General features: G+C 43.6%; 1 protein-coding gene across 3 annotated transcripts in view; it reads left to right on the forward strand.

The window, feature by feature from the left end:
- The window catches only part of LOC115203860 (fibrinogen C domain-containing protein 1-like), a 241642-nt gene that overhangs the window by 89714 nt on the left and 134648 nt on the right, over positions 1–17280 (forward strand). For all 3 annotated transcript variants that reach the window (XM_029768909.1, XM_029768910.1, XM_029768911.1), the window contains one exon: positions 12418–12897. In XM_029768909.1, coding sequence (XP_029624769.1) covers positions 12418–12897 — 480 coding nt within the window. The remainder of the gene's footprint in view (positions 1–12417; positions 12898–17280) is intronic.

The following is a 17280-nucleotide window of genomic DNA, read 5'->3' on the forward strand; positions in this document are numbered from 1 at the left end:
GTGATTAGAGAATTTTACTTGTGACATTGTAGTTGAGACTACTCATGGCACAAACTTATTATTCTTACAATTCTTTTGTGGGGCGGAGGTGGAAAGTCCACTGGACTTCTTTTAAGACCAGTGTGGGACACCTCAGGGGTATCTCAAGATGTATTCTAAGGTTATCCCCATCGAGTGCTTGTCCGCTCCTCTCTGTTCTCATGGGAAGTTGATTTGTTTTCTGATTGGGTGGTCTCGTACAGTATTGTACATAGTCACCCCCCCACGAGGCTCATCATGGTTCTGGCCTAGTATTCCCCCCCTCCCCACCAGCGGTTGGTGTTGGTGTCCGAGGCAGAAACGGAAAGGTCGGACCCTTTGTACAAGTTGTCAGCGTTCGCGTTGTTAGTAGACTGCCTGTAACCTTTCAACCAAATCTCCTGGTGGTTGTGCTTCAAAATGCTCAGTGGCTGTTGTGGCCTGCCATTTACCACAGTGTCAGCGTGTGGCAACCATTCCAGTATCTGCGAACTGAGACAAGGATATCTTTATAACTGTGTCAGTCCCGCTACTGACCCGATGACTCCAACTGGTGAAACACTGTGCTATATCGCACAGTGTTTCACCAGTTGGAGTCATCGGGTCAGTAGCGGGACTGACACAGTTTCATTGTAAAGGGTTTCAGTCACCCTCAAAGCAGAGTCCACTCTGCACGTTGATGCTTTTATTCCTGAGATGGCCGCGGTGCTTGCGGAAATGTCTGAAGGACAAGAGACGTTAATCTTAGCTACGGTATCGCATGACTCTAAGGGGAAGGGAAGTTGCTCACTCACAGAGACTGCTGGCTCGAAGTCACGAAAATAATAGTCATTCAGGTTTGCTGATTGAATGTGATGGGGTATCGTAATATCTGCTTGAGTCAGATTCTGCACCAAGAGGCGTCAATTTTTTTTCCCAAGGGGTCCTTTTGACATATTCTCCTTGTGGATTGACTGTGTTGCAGCCAGCCTAAGGAGAAGAAAGTGTGGTCAGAGGAGACGGCACAGTTACTTGTGACCATACTTGGTTGGTTTTCCAATCCATTAGTGGGATGAAACGACCCATCAAGTCTGCACCAAGTAGCAGGTGTTCAGTTTCGAGGCATCGCTGGTTCACACAGGGTGAACCAGCGATGCGTCTTGGAATTGTAGTTTCAGCATGAGTCGCATTGTGAGAGGCGAGGTAGTCTGTGTGAAACCTCAGACTGTCGTTCCGTTTTTAACCAACGTTTAGCTGGGTTCAAAGCCCTTTTTTGATCATTGAACAATGTTTGAGAAATTAACGATATTGTCAAGCCCGAATCAATTAGCGCATCACGGGTTAAGCAGTCCTCCAGGACTGTTTTGAGGTATGGCCTCTTTGAGTTGCATTTTGTGGTCATATTCCCCACAAAGTGGAGTGATTGTTCTCAATGGTGTGATGTGTCATTTGTATTCATGGTGAAAACAGATTGACTTATTTGAGTTTGAGTGGAATTGGCTGTTGCGATGTTGTTTGTCTTGTGCGTCGTAACAATTGTATCTGAGTCTATAGTCAAAGCCCACTGTGGGCCTGATTCTTGATCGTGCGTCCCTGGATCGCTTACACTCTCGCTGGTGGTGCTAATTGTGGCGGACATGTTGTCCGGCAATTCCACGCATAGTGTTGGCACTTTTGTACTTCTCTTAGCAGGGCTTCTAGAGAGCATCGGTCTATCGTTTTGATCGTTATTGAACCCTTTGTTACCCTTCTTACCTTTGTGCCCTGACACTTTGTGTGGGTTGGGTGCAGGAACATAGCGATCAGGTTGATTGTAGCATTAGTCGTTTCTCCGGCGACGTACTTTATGCTTATTTTTACTGCGGTGGTTATTGGTATCATGGTGTCATGGTAGATACCGTTGTTGTACATCATCTCTCAATGCTCCTATCCCTGATAACGCACCCTCTAACTGGAGTGAGTGCTCATGTTCAATATTCAAAACCAAGATGTCAGGACTCTTAGCGCTGCTCACTTTTGATGCTTCAAAAGAGCTCTGAGATTGGCAAACCAATGTGGGCTATAGGGCCCAAGTAGGTAATGAAGTTGGGATACATGTTTGACAGAATCATTTGTTTGAGTAGGCCAAATGAACAAAGCCTAAGATAGTATGCTTGTGGGTGTTCATTTCGAGCTTGTTTGACAGTGTTAGCCGGGGCGGTAGGTAGCCTGGTGGTTAGAGTGTTTGGCCAGCAACCGGAATGTTACCTGATCAAATCCCTGAGCAGACAAGATAAAAATATGTTGTTCTGCCCCTGAACAAGGCAGTTAAACCACTGTTCACTGGTAGGCTGTCATTGTAAATAAGATGTTTTTTCTTAACTGACTTGCCTTGTAAAAATAAGCGAGCTGTTGTGTTTGTGTGTTGCAGAACCACTGAATTCTATTTTCAAAGCTGTGGCAAATATTGTGTAGTCATTCTGTACGTTTTGCTGTTGTAGACGAGTGAATCTTGTCACGTGTCTATTCGACATTCGCTTCAACAGGTAAAGCCTGTCAGTACCCGTAGCATTCGGGTAGCCATCCAAGGCGTCCTCTATGTCTGTTAAGAATGTCTCAGTGTTGTTTGGCTTCCCTGGAACGGGGTCAAAGACGCGGAAGTTTTTGACGATTTTGTCAAAACATTCCATGCCAAGTGCGCAGAGGGGGTTGACTTCACCCTGTGGGGAAATTTGGGCCGAAAGGCCAAGAGGAGAAGCAAAGCTTTGGCTCTGTTTGTGAGGAGGCACCATATTACTCTGTGCCGAATGGCCAAGACGAGAAGACTGAGGGACACCTGAGAGAGACAAAATCTGAAACCTTCTGTCGTCTTCACTCCTTTGTGTACCAAGCTGCAGTTGTGAGCTTGGTTGCTTCTTTAGGTAGTCTGTTCTGGAATTCCTTCAGATGGTACCTAACGGTGGTATTCTGCTGCATAGTAGAGTCCACTTGGGTGCTTAGAGTATTTATTTTAGACACGTGAGTGTCGCACTCACTCTGTTCAGCCTCATACTTATCTGTCATGGTTTCCAGGTAGAGGTATTGAGTGCAGAGCGAGAGATTCAGTGATGAGATTTCCTCCGCTTACTTAGAGTTAATTTTGTTCACCTGGGTTCTCTCATCATTCATTTGGTCAGTGACTTCAATGAGTCCCGCTGTTTTGTCATCCAACTTGGTGATTGTGTTCATTAACTGATCGTCTTTGGTCTGTAGCCTTTGGACTAGAACATTATTGCTTTGTGTTGTTTATCAAAACTGCATGCATGTTATCAAGTTGCGTGCCGCTGTTTGTAGATAACTTGTCAGATTTATCTACACTGCTCAAACAAATAAAGGGAACACTTAAACAACACAATGTAACTCCAAGTCAATCACACTTCTGTGAAATCAAACTGTCCACTTAGGAAGCAACACTGATTGACAATAAATTGCACATGCTGTTGTGCAAATGGAATAGAATACAGGTGGAAATTATAGGCAATTAGCAAGACACCCCCAATAAAGGAGTGGTTCTGCAGGTGGGGACCACAGACCACTTCTCAGTTCCTATGCTTCCTGGCTGATGTTTTGGTCACTTTTGAATGCTGGCGGTGCTTTCACTCTAGTGATAGCATGAGACAGAGTCTACAACCCACACAAGTGGCTCAGGTAGTGCAGCTCATCCAGGATGGCACATCAATGCGAGCTGTGGCAAGAAGATTTGCTGTGTCTGTCAGCGTAGTGTCCAGAGCATGGAGGCGCTACCAGGAGACAGGCCAGTACATCAGGAGACGTGGAGGAGGCCGTAGGAGGGCAACAACCTAGCAGCAGGACCGCTACCTCCGCCTTTGTGCAAGGAGGAGCAGGAGAAGCACTGCCAGAGCCCTGCAAAATGACCTCCAGCAGGCCACAAATGTGCATGTGCCTGCTCAAACGGTCAGAAACAGACTCCATGAGGGTGGTATGAGGGCCCAACGTCCACAGGTGGGGGTTGTGCTTACAGCCCAACACCGTGCAGGACGTTTGGCATTTGCCAGAGAACACCAAGATTGGCAAATTCGCCACTGGCGCCCTGTGCTCTTCACAGATGAAAGCAGGTTCACACTGAGCACGTGACAGATGTGACAGAGTCTGGAGACGCTGTGGAGAACGTTCTGCTGCCTGCAACATCCTCCAGCATGACCGGTTTGGCGGTGGGTCAGTCATGGTGTGGGGTGGCATTTCTTTGGGGGGCCGCACAGCCCTCCATGTGCTCGCCAGAGGTAGCCTGACTGCCATTAGGTACCGAGATGAGATCCTCAGACCCCTTGTGAGACCATATGCTGGTGCGGTTGGCCCTGGGTTCCTCCTAATGCAAGACAATGCTAGACCTCATGTGTCTGAAGTGTGTCAGCAGTTCCTGCAAGAGGAAGGCATTGATGCTATGGACTGGCCCGCCCGTTCCCCAGACATGAATCCAATTGAGCACATCTGGAACATCATGTCTCGCTCCATCCACCAACGCCACGTTGCACCACAGACTGTCCAGGAGTTGGCAGATGCTTTAGTCCAGGTCTGGGAGGAGATCCCTCAGGAGACCATCCGCCACCTCATCAGGAGCATGCCCAGGCGTTGTAGGGAGGTCATACAGGCACGTGGAGGCCACACACACTACTGAGCCTCATTTTGACTTGTTTTAAGGACATTACATCAAAGTTGGATCAGCCTGTAGTGTGGTTTTCCACTTTAATTTTGAGTGTGACTTCAAATCCAGACCTCCATGGGTTGATAAATTGGATTTCCATTGATTATTTTTGTGTGATTTTGTTGTCAGCACATTCAACTATGTAAAGAAATAAGTATTTAATAAGATTATTTCTTTCATTCAGATCTAGGATGTGTTGTTTAAGTGTTCCCTTTATTTTTTTGAGCAGTATAGTTTGACATGGACTTCGTCATATTTATTTTTGGCTACATCGAGCCGTTCCTGTAGAAGATGATTTTGTTCCTGTAGAAGGCAATTTTGTTCAAGAGTTTGTGCTTGTTCGTCATCATAAGTTTTTGCCATTTCTTTGAATTGTTCTGTTTTCAATTCAAACGCAGTTCCTCGATTAGCAGTATTTTTTCTTTTTCGGCTTTTGTCATTAGTTTCCTGGTTCTCCTCACCTGTCCCTTCATGTCAACCATTTCTTGCTCATGCTTCTGCTGTGCGCTGTGGTACTGGACCGATGTCCATCTTTGCTGGTGGCCATATATCAGGGCTAAACTGTAGAGAACCTTTACAAGGCCTGCGGCTGATGGTTAATTTTGAAGGGCGTCTGTCACAATTTCTGCTGTTTTTTCACTTACGGCATAGTTTGGGTTTATATTGCTGCTGACGTCACCCATTTATATGGGTGAGGGTTCACTAATTACTGGGGGAAGGGGGGCACCCCCTCTGATAGCTTGCTCATTATTATTATCATTAAAAGAAATGGGGTTTTGTGTCGTTGGAAGCTGCAAAAACTATTTCAATCTATTTATAGACGTTAATGAATCATCAATACTGGATCAGTAATGTGGGAGTTGGACATCAATGAATTTGCAAAAGCAAATGTAATTGATTAAGCAATGTTAATGATTAATCATACCTGTATAGGCTATATGGGAATTCAACTTTAATTAACCTGAAGGTGTCGCTGTATCTAGATTCAGATTGACAAGATTAAAATGTCTCATTGGTTGGAATAAATTCATTTGGTCCTAATCTGAGTGATCAATCTGGTTAAAAAGTTTGCTTGGCAATTTAATTTCCTTGTTAAATTGAATAAGACAATGATATCCAATCAGTTGAGGTTGGTTGAATATTATTAAAGTGTAACCAGTTGTTACAAATGTGAGAAGACGTTGGCCCTCACAAGGGATTCCAGCAAAGGTGGGCCTTCCGTCACCCAAGGCGTGGGAATTCGCTGTAAACAACGAAAAATGGCTGCACTCTCTTTGTTAGCTTAGCATCTAATACAAAGCTAGCCATTCTTGTACAATAATGTTATTTAAGCACAAAACGGTCATTGGCGATTCTTCACCACAAAGGGTCATTTACCCCTGAAAGCTGAACTCACAAAGGGTTCCAGCAAAGGCGGGACTTCCGTCGCCCAAGGCGGGGATTTCCGCTGGAGACAAAGGAACATTCCTGCTTGGATTTGGAGAGGGATGTACTCTCTCCTTGATTTACAAGAGGAAGTGAGGTCTCAACCCCCACCAGCTCCCCCCTCTGTGGGTGAGAGAGGTCTGGTTACTGTAATCCATTGCCAAGCTGATCTGACCCATTTGGATCCTCACAGGACAGTCATGACATTCTTATTGCTGTCCTTTAGTAGTGGTTTCTTTGCAGCAATTTGACCATGAAGGCCTGATTCACGCAGTCTCCTCTGAACAGTTGATGTTGACATGTGTCTGAAGCATTTACTTGGGCTGCAATCTGAGGTGCAGTTAACTCTAATGAACTTGTCCTCTCCAGCAGAGGTAACTCTGGGTCTTCCTTTCCTGTGGCGGTCCTCATGAGAGCCAGTTTCATCATTGTGCTTGATGGTTTTTGCGACTGCACTTGAAGAAACTTTAAAATTTCTTAAAGTGCTCCATATTGACTGACCTTCATGTCATAAAGTAATGATGGGCTGTCATTTCTCTTTGCTTATATGAGCTGTTCTTGGCATAATATGGACTTGGTCTTTTACCAAATAGGGCTATTTTCTGTATACCACCCCTACCTTGTCACAGCACAACTGATTGGCTCAAACGCATTAAGAAGGAAATAAATTCCACAAATGAACTTTTAACAAGACACACGTGCTAATTGAAATGCATTCGAGGTGATTACCTCATGAAGCTGGTTGAGAGAATGCCAAGAGTGTGCAAAGCTGTCACCAAGGCAAAGGGTGGCTACTTTGAAGAATCTCAAACTGAAAATGTTTTTTGTTTTGTTTAACTATCTTGTGGTTACTACATGATTCCATATGTGTTATTTCATAGTTTTGATGTCTTCACTATTATTCTACAACTTCGAAAATAGTAAAAATATAGAAAAAAACATTGAATGAGTAGGTGTTAAAAAAAATTTGACCGGTAGTGTATATATAAATAAACTCAGCAAAAAAAGAAACGTCCCTTTTTCAGGACCCTGTCTTTTCAAAGATAATTTGTAAAAATCCAAATAACTTCACAGATCTTCATTGTAAAGGGTTTAACCACTGTTTCCCAGGCTTGTTCAATGAACCATAAACAATTAATGAACACGCACCTGTGAAACGGTTGTTAAGACACTAACAGCTCACACACAGTAGGCAGACTTAGTAGCCTTGGTTTCTCAAACGATTGCGTCGCCTGGTTCACCAACTACTTCTCTGACAGAGTTCAGTGTGTCAAATCGGAGGGCCTACTGTCTGGACCTCTGGCAGTCTCTATGGGGGTACCACAGGGTTCAATTCTTGGGCCAACTCTTTTCTCTGTATACATAAATGATGTCGCTCTTGCTGCTGGTGAATCTCTGATCCACCTCTACGCAGACGACACCATTCTGTACACTTCTGGCCCTTCTTTGGACACTGTGTTAACAACCCTCCAGACGAGCTTCAATGCCATTCAACTCTCCTTCCGTGGTCTCCAACTGCTCCTAAACACAAGTAAAACTAAATGCATGCTCTTCAACCGATCGCTGCCTGCACCTGCCCGCCCATCCAGCATAACTTCTCTGGACGGTTCTAACTTAGAATTTGTGGACAACTACAAATACCTAGGTGTCTGGTTAGACTGTAAACTCTCCTTCCAGACTCACATCAATCATCTCCAATCCAAAGTGAAATCTAGAATTGGCTTCCTATTTCGCAACAAAGCATCCTTCACTCATGCTGCCAAACATACCCTCGTAAAACTGACCATCCTACCAATCCTCGACTTCGGCGATGTCATTTACAAAATAGCCTCCAATACCCTACTCAACAAGCTGGATGCAGTCTATCACAGTGCCATCCGTTTTGTCACCAAAGCCCCATATACAACCCACCACTGCGACCTGTATGCTCTCGTTGGCTGGCCTTCACTTCATCATCGTCGCCAAACACATTGGCTCCAGGTCATCTACAAGACCCTGCTAGGTAAAGTCCCCCCTTATCTCCGCTCACTGGTCACCATAGCAGCACCCACCTGTAGCACGCGCTCCAGCAGGTATATCTCTCTGGTCACCCCTAAAGCCAACTCCTCCTTTGGTCGTCTCTCCTTCCAGTTCTCAGCTGCCAATGATTGGAACGAACTACAAAAATCTCTAAAACTGGAAACACTTATCTCCCTCACTAGCTTTAAGCACCAGCTGTCAGAGCAGCTCACAGATCTCTGCACCTGTACATAGCCCATCTTTAATTGAGCCCAAACTACTACCTTTTCCCCTACTGTATTTATTTATTTTATTTATTTTGCTCCTTTGCACCATATTATTTATATTTTAACTTTTAACTTTCTTCAAACTACAAATCTACCATTCCAGTGTTTTTTCTTGCCATACTTTATTTACTTTGCCACCATGGCATTTTTTTGCCTTTACCTCCATTATCTCACATCATTTGCTCACATTGTATATAGTCTTATTTTTTTCTACTGCATCATTGATTGTATGTTGTTTTACTCCATGTGTAACTCTGTGTTTTTGTATGTTGTCGAACTGCTTTGCTTTATCTTGGCCAGGTCGCAATTGTAAATGAGAACTTGTTCTCAACTTGCCTACCTGGTTAAATAAAGGTGAAATAAATAAATAAAAAAAGTTAAGGTCACAGTTATGAAAACTTAGGACACTAAACAGGACTTTCTACTGACTCTTAAAAACACCAAAAGAAAGATGCCCAGGGTCCCTGCTCATCTGCATGAACGTGCCTTAGGCATGCTGCAAGGAGGCATGATGACTGCAGATGTGGCCAGGGCAATAAATTGCAATGTCCGTACTGTGAGACACCTAAGACTGCGCTACAGGGAGACAGGACGGACAGCTGATCATCCTCACAGTGGCAGACCATGTGTAACAACACCTGCACAGGATCTGTACATCCGAACATCACACCTGCAGGACAGGTACAGGATGGCAACAACAACTGCCCGAGTTACACCAGGAATGCACAATCCCTCCATCAGTGCTCAGACTGTCCGCAATAGGCTGAGAGAGGCTGGACTGAGGCCTTGTAGGCCTGTTGTAAGGCAGGTCCTCACCAGACATCACCGGTAACAATGTTGCCTATGGGCACAAACCCACTGTCGTTGGACCAGACAGGACTGGCAAAAAGTGCTCTTCACTGACGAGTCGCAGTTTTGTCTCACCAGGGGTGATGGTCAGATTGGTGTTTATCATCAAAGGAATGAGCGTTACACCAAGGCCTGTACTCTGGAGCGGGATCGATTTGGAGGTGGAGGGTCTGTCATGGTCTGGAGCGATGTGTAACAGCATCATCGGACTGAGCTTGTTGTCATTGCGGGCAATCTCAACGCTGTGCTTTACAGGGAAGATATCCTCCTCCCTCATGTGGTACCCTTCCTACAGGCTCATCCTGACATGACCCTCCAGCATGACTATGCCACCAGCCATGCTGCTCATTCTGTGCGTGATTTCCTGCAAGACAGGAATGTCAGTGTTCTGCCATGGCCAGCGAAGAGCCAGGATCACAATCCCATTGAGCACGTCTGGGACCTGTTGGATCGGACATTCCCCCCAGAAATGTCAGGGAACTTGCAGGTGCCTTGGTGGAAGAGTGGGTTAACATCTCATAGCAAGAACTGGTGAATCTGGTGCAGTCCATGAGGAGGAGATGCACTGCAGTACTTAATGCAGCTGGTGGCCACACCAGATATTGACTGTTACTTTTGTCCCTTTGTTCAGGGACACATTATTCCATTTATGTTAGTCTGTGGAACTCCACATGTCTGTGGAACTTTTTCAGTCTATGTCTCAGTTGTTGAATCTTGTTATGTTCATACAAATATTTACACATGTTATGTTTGCTGAAGAAAACGTAGTTGACAGTGAGAGGACGTTTTTTTTTTTGCTGAGTTTATAAGTTCAGGTTTTGTTATTTTTTTGTACATATATTTTACCCCTTATTTTTTGGGGCACAAAATTATCTCCATACTTCTATTTGTTTGTATGGATTACATTCAGACGAATTGTGTGACACTTTTGGGGGTTGTAGAGCAAAACAGAGAACACCATCATGCTCTCTAGAGTATCCCCATTCCAGAGTGGTCATATAATAATAATTATAATAATAATTTGTAGGCCAAACGGTTTGGACGCTACAGACTTTTTCGTGAGTAGACCTAAAAAGGCCACCATAGTCGGAAGCTGTGGATTGAAACAGCCCATGCAAAACATCTGATATCTCTATCTTAAATTGCTGGATTATTATGGGGATGTCTTTATTATGTTACTTAGATTGACGCACCAGTGCGTCAATGGACAATTGAGGAATAAAACATGCCAAAGAACAATACTATATGCTTTTAAACAATTTAATTCTTAAATGTATTTCAAAATACTTATTATAAAGTCATTTTAATATTTTTTTTAATTTTTCTGAAAATCTCCATTTTGATTTACACTGGAAGTATGATAGATAATGACAATCTTAAATCTTCAATGTGGCTGTTGTAGAGAATTGTACTAACTATACTGAACAAAAATATAAACGAAACATGCAACAATTTCAAGGATGTTACTGAGTTATAGTTCAAATAAGGAAATCAGTCAATTTAAATAAATTCATTAGGCCCTAATCTATGGATTTCACATGACTGGGCAGGGGCACAGCCATGGGTGGGCCTGGGAGTGCATAAGCACACCCACTGGGGAGCCAGGCCCAGCCAATAAAAATGAGATTTCAGGTGAAGAAGCTGGATGTAGAGGTCCTGGGTTGGCGTGCTTACACGTAGTCTGCGGTTGTGAGGTTGGTTGGACGTACTGTCAAATTCTCTAAAATGATATTGGAGGGGGCTTACTGTAGAGCATTTTACATTGAATTATCTTATCTCAATTGACAACAGCTCTGGTGGACATTCCTGCAGTCAGCATGCCAATTGCACAATCCATCGAAACTTGAGACATCTATGCCATTGTGTGTGACAAAACTGCATATTTTAGATTTGCCTTTTATTGTCCCCAGCACAAGGTGCACCTGTGTAATGATCATGCTGTTTAATCAGCTTCTTGATATGCCACACCTGTCAGGTGGATAGATTATCACAAATGTGTGCGCACAATTTGAGAGAAATAAGCTTTTTATGCATATGTAAAATTTCTGGGATCTTTTATTTCAGCTCATAAAACATGGGACCAACACTTTACATGTTGCAGTTACATTTTTGTTCAGTATATGTTGACACCAAATGTCATGCATTTTCGCCAAACATAAATATATAAATATATTACAAGGACGTGAATTGGTTAAGGGAATGTTCTCCAAACTCTAAACCAAAACATGCTTAAAAGTTTCTCAGAAGGTTTTTGCTAATATAGATAGAATATTCCCCTAACTAACTGAAAACTGGACGCTCAAACATTCAGGGAACGTTACGGGTAATATTACAAAAATGTTCTCTCTCTCCAGAATTGTTATCTGGGAAATAAGTGTAATTAAGTGTGTTTAATGTGAAGGTGGATATAGGGAGATATGAGTCGTTAATTGTGCAATGGTAGAGTAGGACACACTGCTCTCTCCTCTATCTACTCTATACACAGATGGTAATGGCAATGTATCTCTGAGTGACAAGATGGCTCCCTTTTGTAAAAGCTTTTTTTAGTTTCTGGTTAATGACACCATGGCAGTGTCAAAATGTTCTCCCTTTCTCTATATTTCTTGCACATTCTTGCTTTCTCTCTCTTCTCACACACTTTATCTCTGTATCTCTTACTCACTTATTTCTGTGTCTCACACTTTCCCTTTCACTGCCTCTCTCACACTTTCTCTCTCTCCCATGCTCTTTCTCCCCTTCTCTGAAGTGGGAGTGAGAATTGAACCTGGTTCCCTGCTGTGTTTTATCCCCAGAGGTGTTTTAAACTGGGACTCTTTTCAACATACTCTTCAATAAGCTACTTATCTCTTTTCTTCTCTTCAAAAACTACACGTTGCAGAAAACATGTCTTATATCGAGCTTCTTCCAACTTTCAGACTTTCGATGTGTGCGTTTTGTTGCATATTAGGTTTTGATACAGGAGTAGTGTATGGTGTTTAATGAGATATAGGAGAGAGAAATTGCTCCTAACAAAAACTATTTGATAAAGGACGAGTTGTGAAATGTGAAACCTTTAAAATATTAAAAACCTGTAAACACTGCTAATCTTCAATTAGAGGTTACCAAATGACAAAGCTACAGACATATCCAGAAAGTGTTACTCTAACATTCCACTTTTCTTTTTGTCCCTGCCTTCCATAGAGGATGAGCTGCAGCTACCTTCTGTGCACCATCCTCCTGTTCGTAGCCGTCCTACTCGCCGTCACGGTAACCGGCACCATCCTCTTCATGAACCACAACCAGGCCCCGCCCATGTCCGATGGCCCTCCCCACATCTCCACCAATCAGGACGAGGCCAACGCCCTGGTCACTGTGGAGAGGGGCGACGGCTCGCGCATCAACATATTTATTGACCCCAACTGTCCTGACTACAATGGGAACTTCCTGCGTCTGGAGGGGGTGCAGACGTCGCTTCTCCACTCGCTGACCGACCACGACACCGACCTGAAGTCCGTCAAAGGTCAAGACCGGGCACTGCTGGTCAATCTAGCTGAAGAGGTGGCCAAACTGTCGGCCCATGCTGGTCAGCTGAAAATGGACTACGAGTCTCTGAGACGAGGCCAGGGGAGTCTGGGACAGGACCTGAACACACTGCAGACAGAGCAAGGACGCCTCATACAGGTGAGATACTACACGTTACAGACATGTTGCCTAACATACTGAAACACACTCAACACTAGTCTGAGACAAGTGTCTCAGAGACGAGGACAGGGGAGTTTGGGTCAGGACCTGAACACTGCAGACAGAGCAACACTGTAAAATGAATCTAGTTGATTCAACTAATTATAATTTAGTCACTGGTTCCACAGCCTTTTTAATTTACTAAACCTTTCAGTCAAAGTGTAACCTGAACTAAACATTTTTCTACTTGAGTAAATGTAGGTTAGGGACACCCACATGTTCAATTACTGCTTTTAACATACAATATTTTCAACATGTTGTGTATGTTCATTTATACAGTAAATGTCCCTACCTGGGATTTGAATTCATAACCTTGTGGTTAATTACATTCCTATCTTTATTCCGCTCCACCATGTCTGTGTCAATGACAGATTCCACCTGTATTCCTATACTTCAAAGTAAATCAAAGCTTTGCTAAAAGTACACTCAAGAAATACTGTAGTCAACAGACACTAATAAACAGCCCAAAACACACTCTGTGACACACTTGACTTGACACACGTATGCGCACCCTGACAAAACTACTCTGGGGCAGGACCTGAACACAGCAGGGCAGACTCATACAGTTAAGATACTACACAATACAGTGCAGACAGGGTTTACAGTACTGGATATTTGTCTCTGTCTGAGGCTGCTTGACTGACAGGCTGAAAGGGCTCAGGAAGTGGATTAGACAGAGTGAGTGTTGACTGACAGTCTCTCCCCTCTACCTAACACACTTTGGTCATTTGGGATGTAACCTGAGAGTGTGAGAAAATGTGTACTTGTCGAGCTGAAGAACCCTATTACCAAGCACTGGGAAAAGATAACTGACAAATGTTCCATATTTTCCATAGATTTGTTCAACTGAGCCTTCATTAAACTACACACAGAATCTACATGTTTTCACAAAGCTTTCCCTCCTGCCCTTCTCTCATTCTCTCGCTTCTCCCCTTCTCCGTCTAATTCTCTCACAAAGCCATGATGACGCAAACTGAGTTCTACGTTCGCTACATACTTCAGTCTGAGACTGCCATGGTTGAAGTCATTTGTGGTGAAGTCAAAAGGAGGGTTGTTGTGCAAAACAAAGTTATCAACAATTAGACCATCTCTAACCAATCAGAGTATCAAGACCTATGGCACATTTTCTAAACGCTGCTTTACCTCCGGAGCAAGGAGTTTGGGTAGCCAGGCAAATGATTGCCTTGAAATGCTCTCTTTCATTCTGTTCGCTACCCATTTTCTGTGAGGGGAGGTAGCTTAGCAGTTAAGAGCATTGGGAAAATAATTGAAATATTGCTGGGGTGAATCTCTGAGCCGACTAGGTGAGAAATCTGTCGATGTGCCATTGAGCAAGGTACTTAACCCTAATTGCGCATGTAAGTCGCTCTGAATAAGAGCATTTGTTCTAATAAAATGTGAGCGTATAATATCTGTAAGCTAACAGAGCTGGGAGACTCCATCTTCTCATTTACACTAGCTAACCAAGGAATGGAAAAACATCTACATGAAGGGAAATGCAGATTCTTCCAGTGCTGCAAGACAATATGTTTCTATTAAAGTCCCCTATTTACAGTGCCTTCAGAAAGTATTTATACCCCTTGACTCAGTGTTTCCCAAACTCTGTCCTCGGGACCCCAAGGGGTGCAAGTTTTGGCTTTTGCCCTAACACTAAATAGCTTATTCAAATGATCAAAGCTTGATGATTTGTAAAAACCAAAATGCGCACCCCTTTGGGTCCTGAGGTCTGAGTTTCGGAAACCCTGACTTGACTTATTTAACATTTTCTTGTGTTACAGCTTGAATTCAAAATGGATTACATTTATATTTTTGTCTCATGCATCTACACACAATACACCGTAATGTGGAAACATAGTTTTTGAAATTTTAACAAATTTATTGAAAGGAAACACATAAATATCTCATTTACATAAGTATTCACACCCTGAGTCAATACTTTGTAGAAGCACCTTTGGCGGCGATTACAGCTTTGAGTTGTCTTGGGTATTGGATGTTTTTGGTCCCAGTCCTGATAATGAGGAGGGCCGAGAGATGATCATGATGGCGCCGACAGAGATGGTCGCCTCGCTTCAGGTCCTTAGGAAACTATTCAGTAATTTGTTTTTTTTGTGTTATTTCTTCCATTGTTAGCCCAGAAAATCTCAAGTGTTATTACATACAGCTGGGAAGAACTATTGGATATAAAAGCAACGGGAACTTACCAACATTACGACCAGGAAAACGACTTTCCCGATGCGGATCCTTTGTTCGGACCTCCCCCCTGGACATGGAATCTTATCCCAGAGCAGACTCAAAACAATGTGGTCGCCGCAGGAGAGGCAGACGGAGTGGCCTACTAGTCAGACTTAGAAGGCAAGCACACCGTTCACCGCTTCTGAGCATATTACTCGCTAATGTCCAATCTCTAGACAACAAGGTGGACGAAATTAGGGCACGAGTTGCCTTCCAGAGAGACATCAGATTGTAACATTCTCTGTTTCACGGAAACATGGCTGACTCGGGATATGTTGTCAGAGTCGGTACAGCCACCCGGTTTCTTCACGCATCGAGCCGACTGAAACAAATATCTCTCTGGTAAGAAGAAGGGTGGGGGTGTATGCCTTATGATTAACGACTCATGTTGTAATCATAACAACATACAGGAACTCAAGTCCTTTTGTTCACCTGATCTAGAATTCCTTACAATCAAATGTCGACCACATTATCTTGTTCAACCTCTCTTTCGTATCGTCTGAGATTCCAAAAGATTGGAAAGCAGCTGCTGTCGTTCCCCTCTTCAAAGGAAGGGACACTCTTGACCCAAACTGCTACAGACCTATATCTATCCTACCCTGCCTTTCTAAGGTCTTCGAAAGCCAAGTTAACAAACAGATTACCGACCATTTCGAATCCCACCGCACCTTCTCCGCTATGCAATCTGGTTTCAGAGCTGGTCATGGGTGCACCTCAGCCACGCTCAAGGTCCTAAACGATATCGTAACCGCCATCGATAAGAAACAATACTGTGCTGCCATATTCATTGACCTGGCCAAGGCTTTCGACTCTGTCAATCACCACATCCTCATCGGCAGACTCAATTGTCTCGGTTTTTCAAATGATTGCCTCGCCAGGTTCACCAACTACTTCTCTGATAGAGTTCAATGTGTCAAATCGGATGGCCTGTTGTCCGGGCCTCTGGTAGTCTCTATTGGGGTGCCACAGGGTTCAATTCTTGGGCCAACTCTTTTCTCTGTATACATCAATAATGTCGCTCTTGCTGCTGGTGAGTCTCTGATCCACCTCTACGCAGACGACACCATTCTGTATACTTCTGGCCCTTCTTTGGACACTGTGTTAAATCTAGAATTGGCATCCTATTTCGCAACAAAGCATCCTTCACTCATGCTGCCAAACATACCCTCGTAAAACTGACCATCCTACCGATCCTCGACTTCGGCAATGTCATTTACAAAATAGCCTCCAATACCCTACTCAATAAACTGGATGCAGTATATTACAAAACACAATCCGTTTTGTCACCAAAGCCCCATATACTACCCACCACTGCGACCTGTACGCTCTCGTTGCCTAGCCCTCGCTTCATACTCGTCGCCAAACCCACTGGCTCCAGGTCATCTACAAGACCCTGCTAGGTAAGTCCCTCCTTATCTCCGCTCACTGGTCACCATAGCAGCACCCACCTGTAGCACGCGCTGCAGCAGGTATATCTCTCTGGTCACCCCCAAAGCCAATTCCTCCTTTGGCCGTCTCTCCTTCCAGTTCTCTGCTGCCAATGACTGGAACGAACTACAAAAATCTCTGAAACTGGAAACACTTATCTCCCTCACTAGCTTTAAGCACCAGCTGTCAGAGCAGCTCACAGATCACTGCACCTGTACATAGCCCATCTATAATTTAGCCCACACCTCTTCCCCTACTGTATTTATGTATTTATTTTGCTCTTTTGCACCCAATTATTTATATTTTTACTTTGCACTTGCTTCCACTAGAAATCTACCATTCCAGTGTTTTACTTGCTATATTGTATTTAGTTTGCCACCATGGCCTTTTTTCCCTTTACCTCCCTTATCTCACCTCATTTGCTCACATTGTATGTAGACTTATTTTTCTACTGTATTATTGACTGTATGTTTGTTTTACTCCATGTGTAACTCTGTGTTGTTGTATGTGTCGAACTGCTTTGCTTTATCTTGGCCAGGTCACAATTGTAAATGAGAACTTGTTCTCAACTTGCCTACCTGGTTAAATAAAGGTGAAATATATATTTTTTAAATAAATGTAAAAAAAATCTACCAAGAGAATTCTCTTTGATATAGTCACAGC

The sequence above is a fragment of the Salmo trutta genome, chromosome 12, assembly GCF_901001165.1.
Source record: "Salmo trutta chromosome 12, fSalTru1.1, whole genome shotgun sequence".
Classification (NCBI taxonomy): Eukaryota; Metazoa; Chordata; class Actinopteri; order Salmoniformes; family Salmonidae; genus Salmo; species Salmo trutta.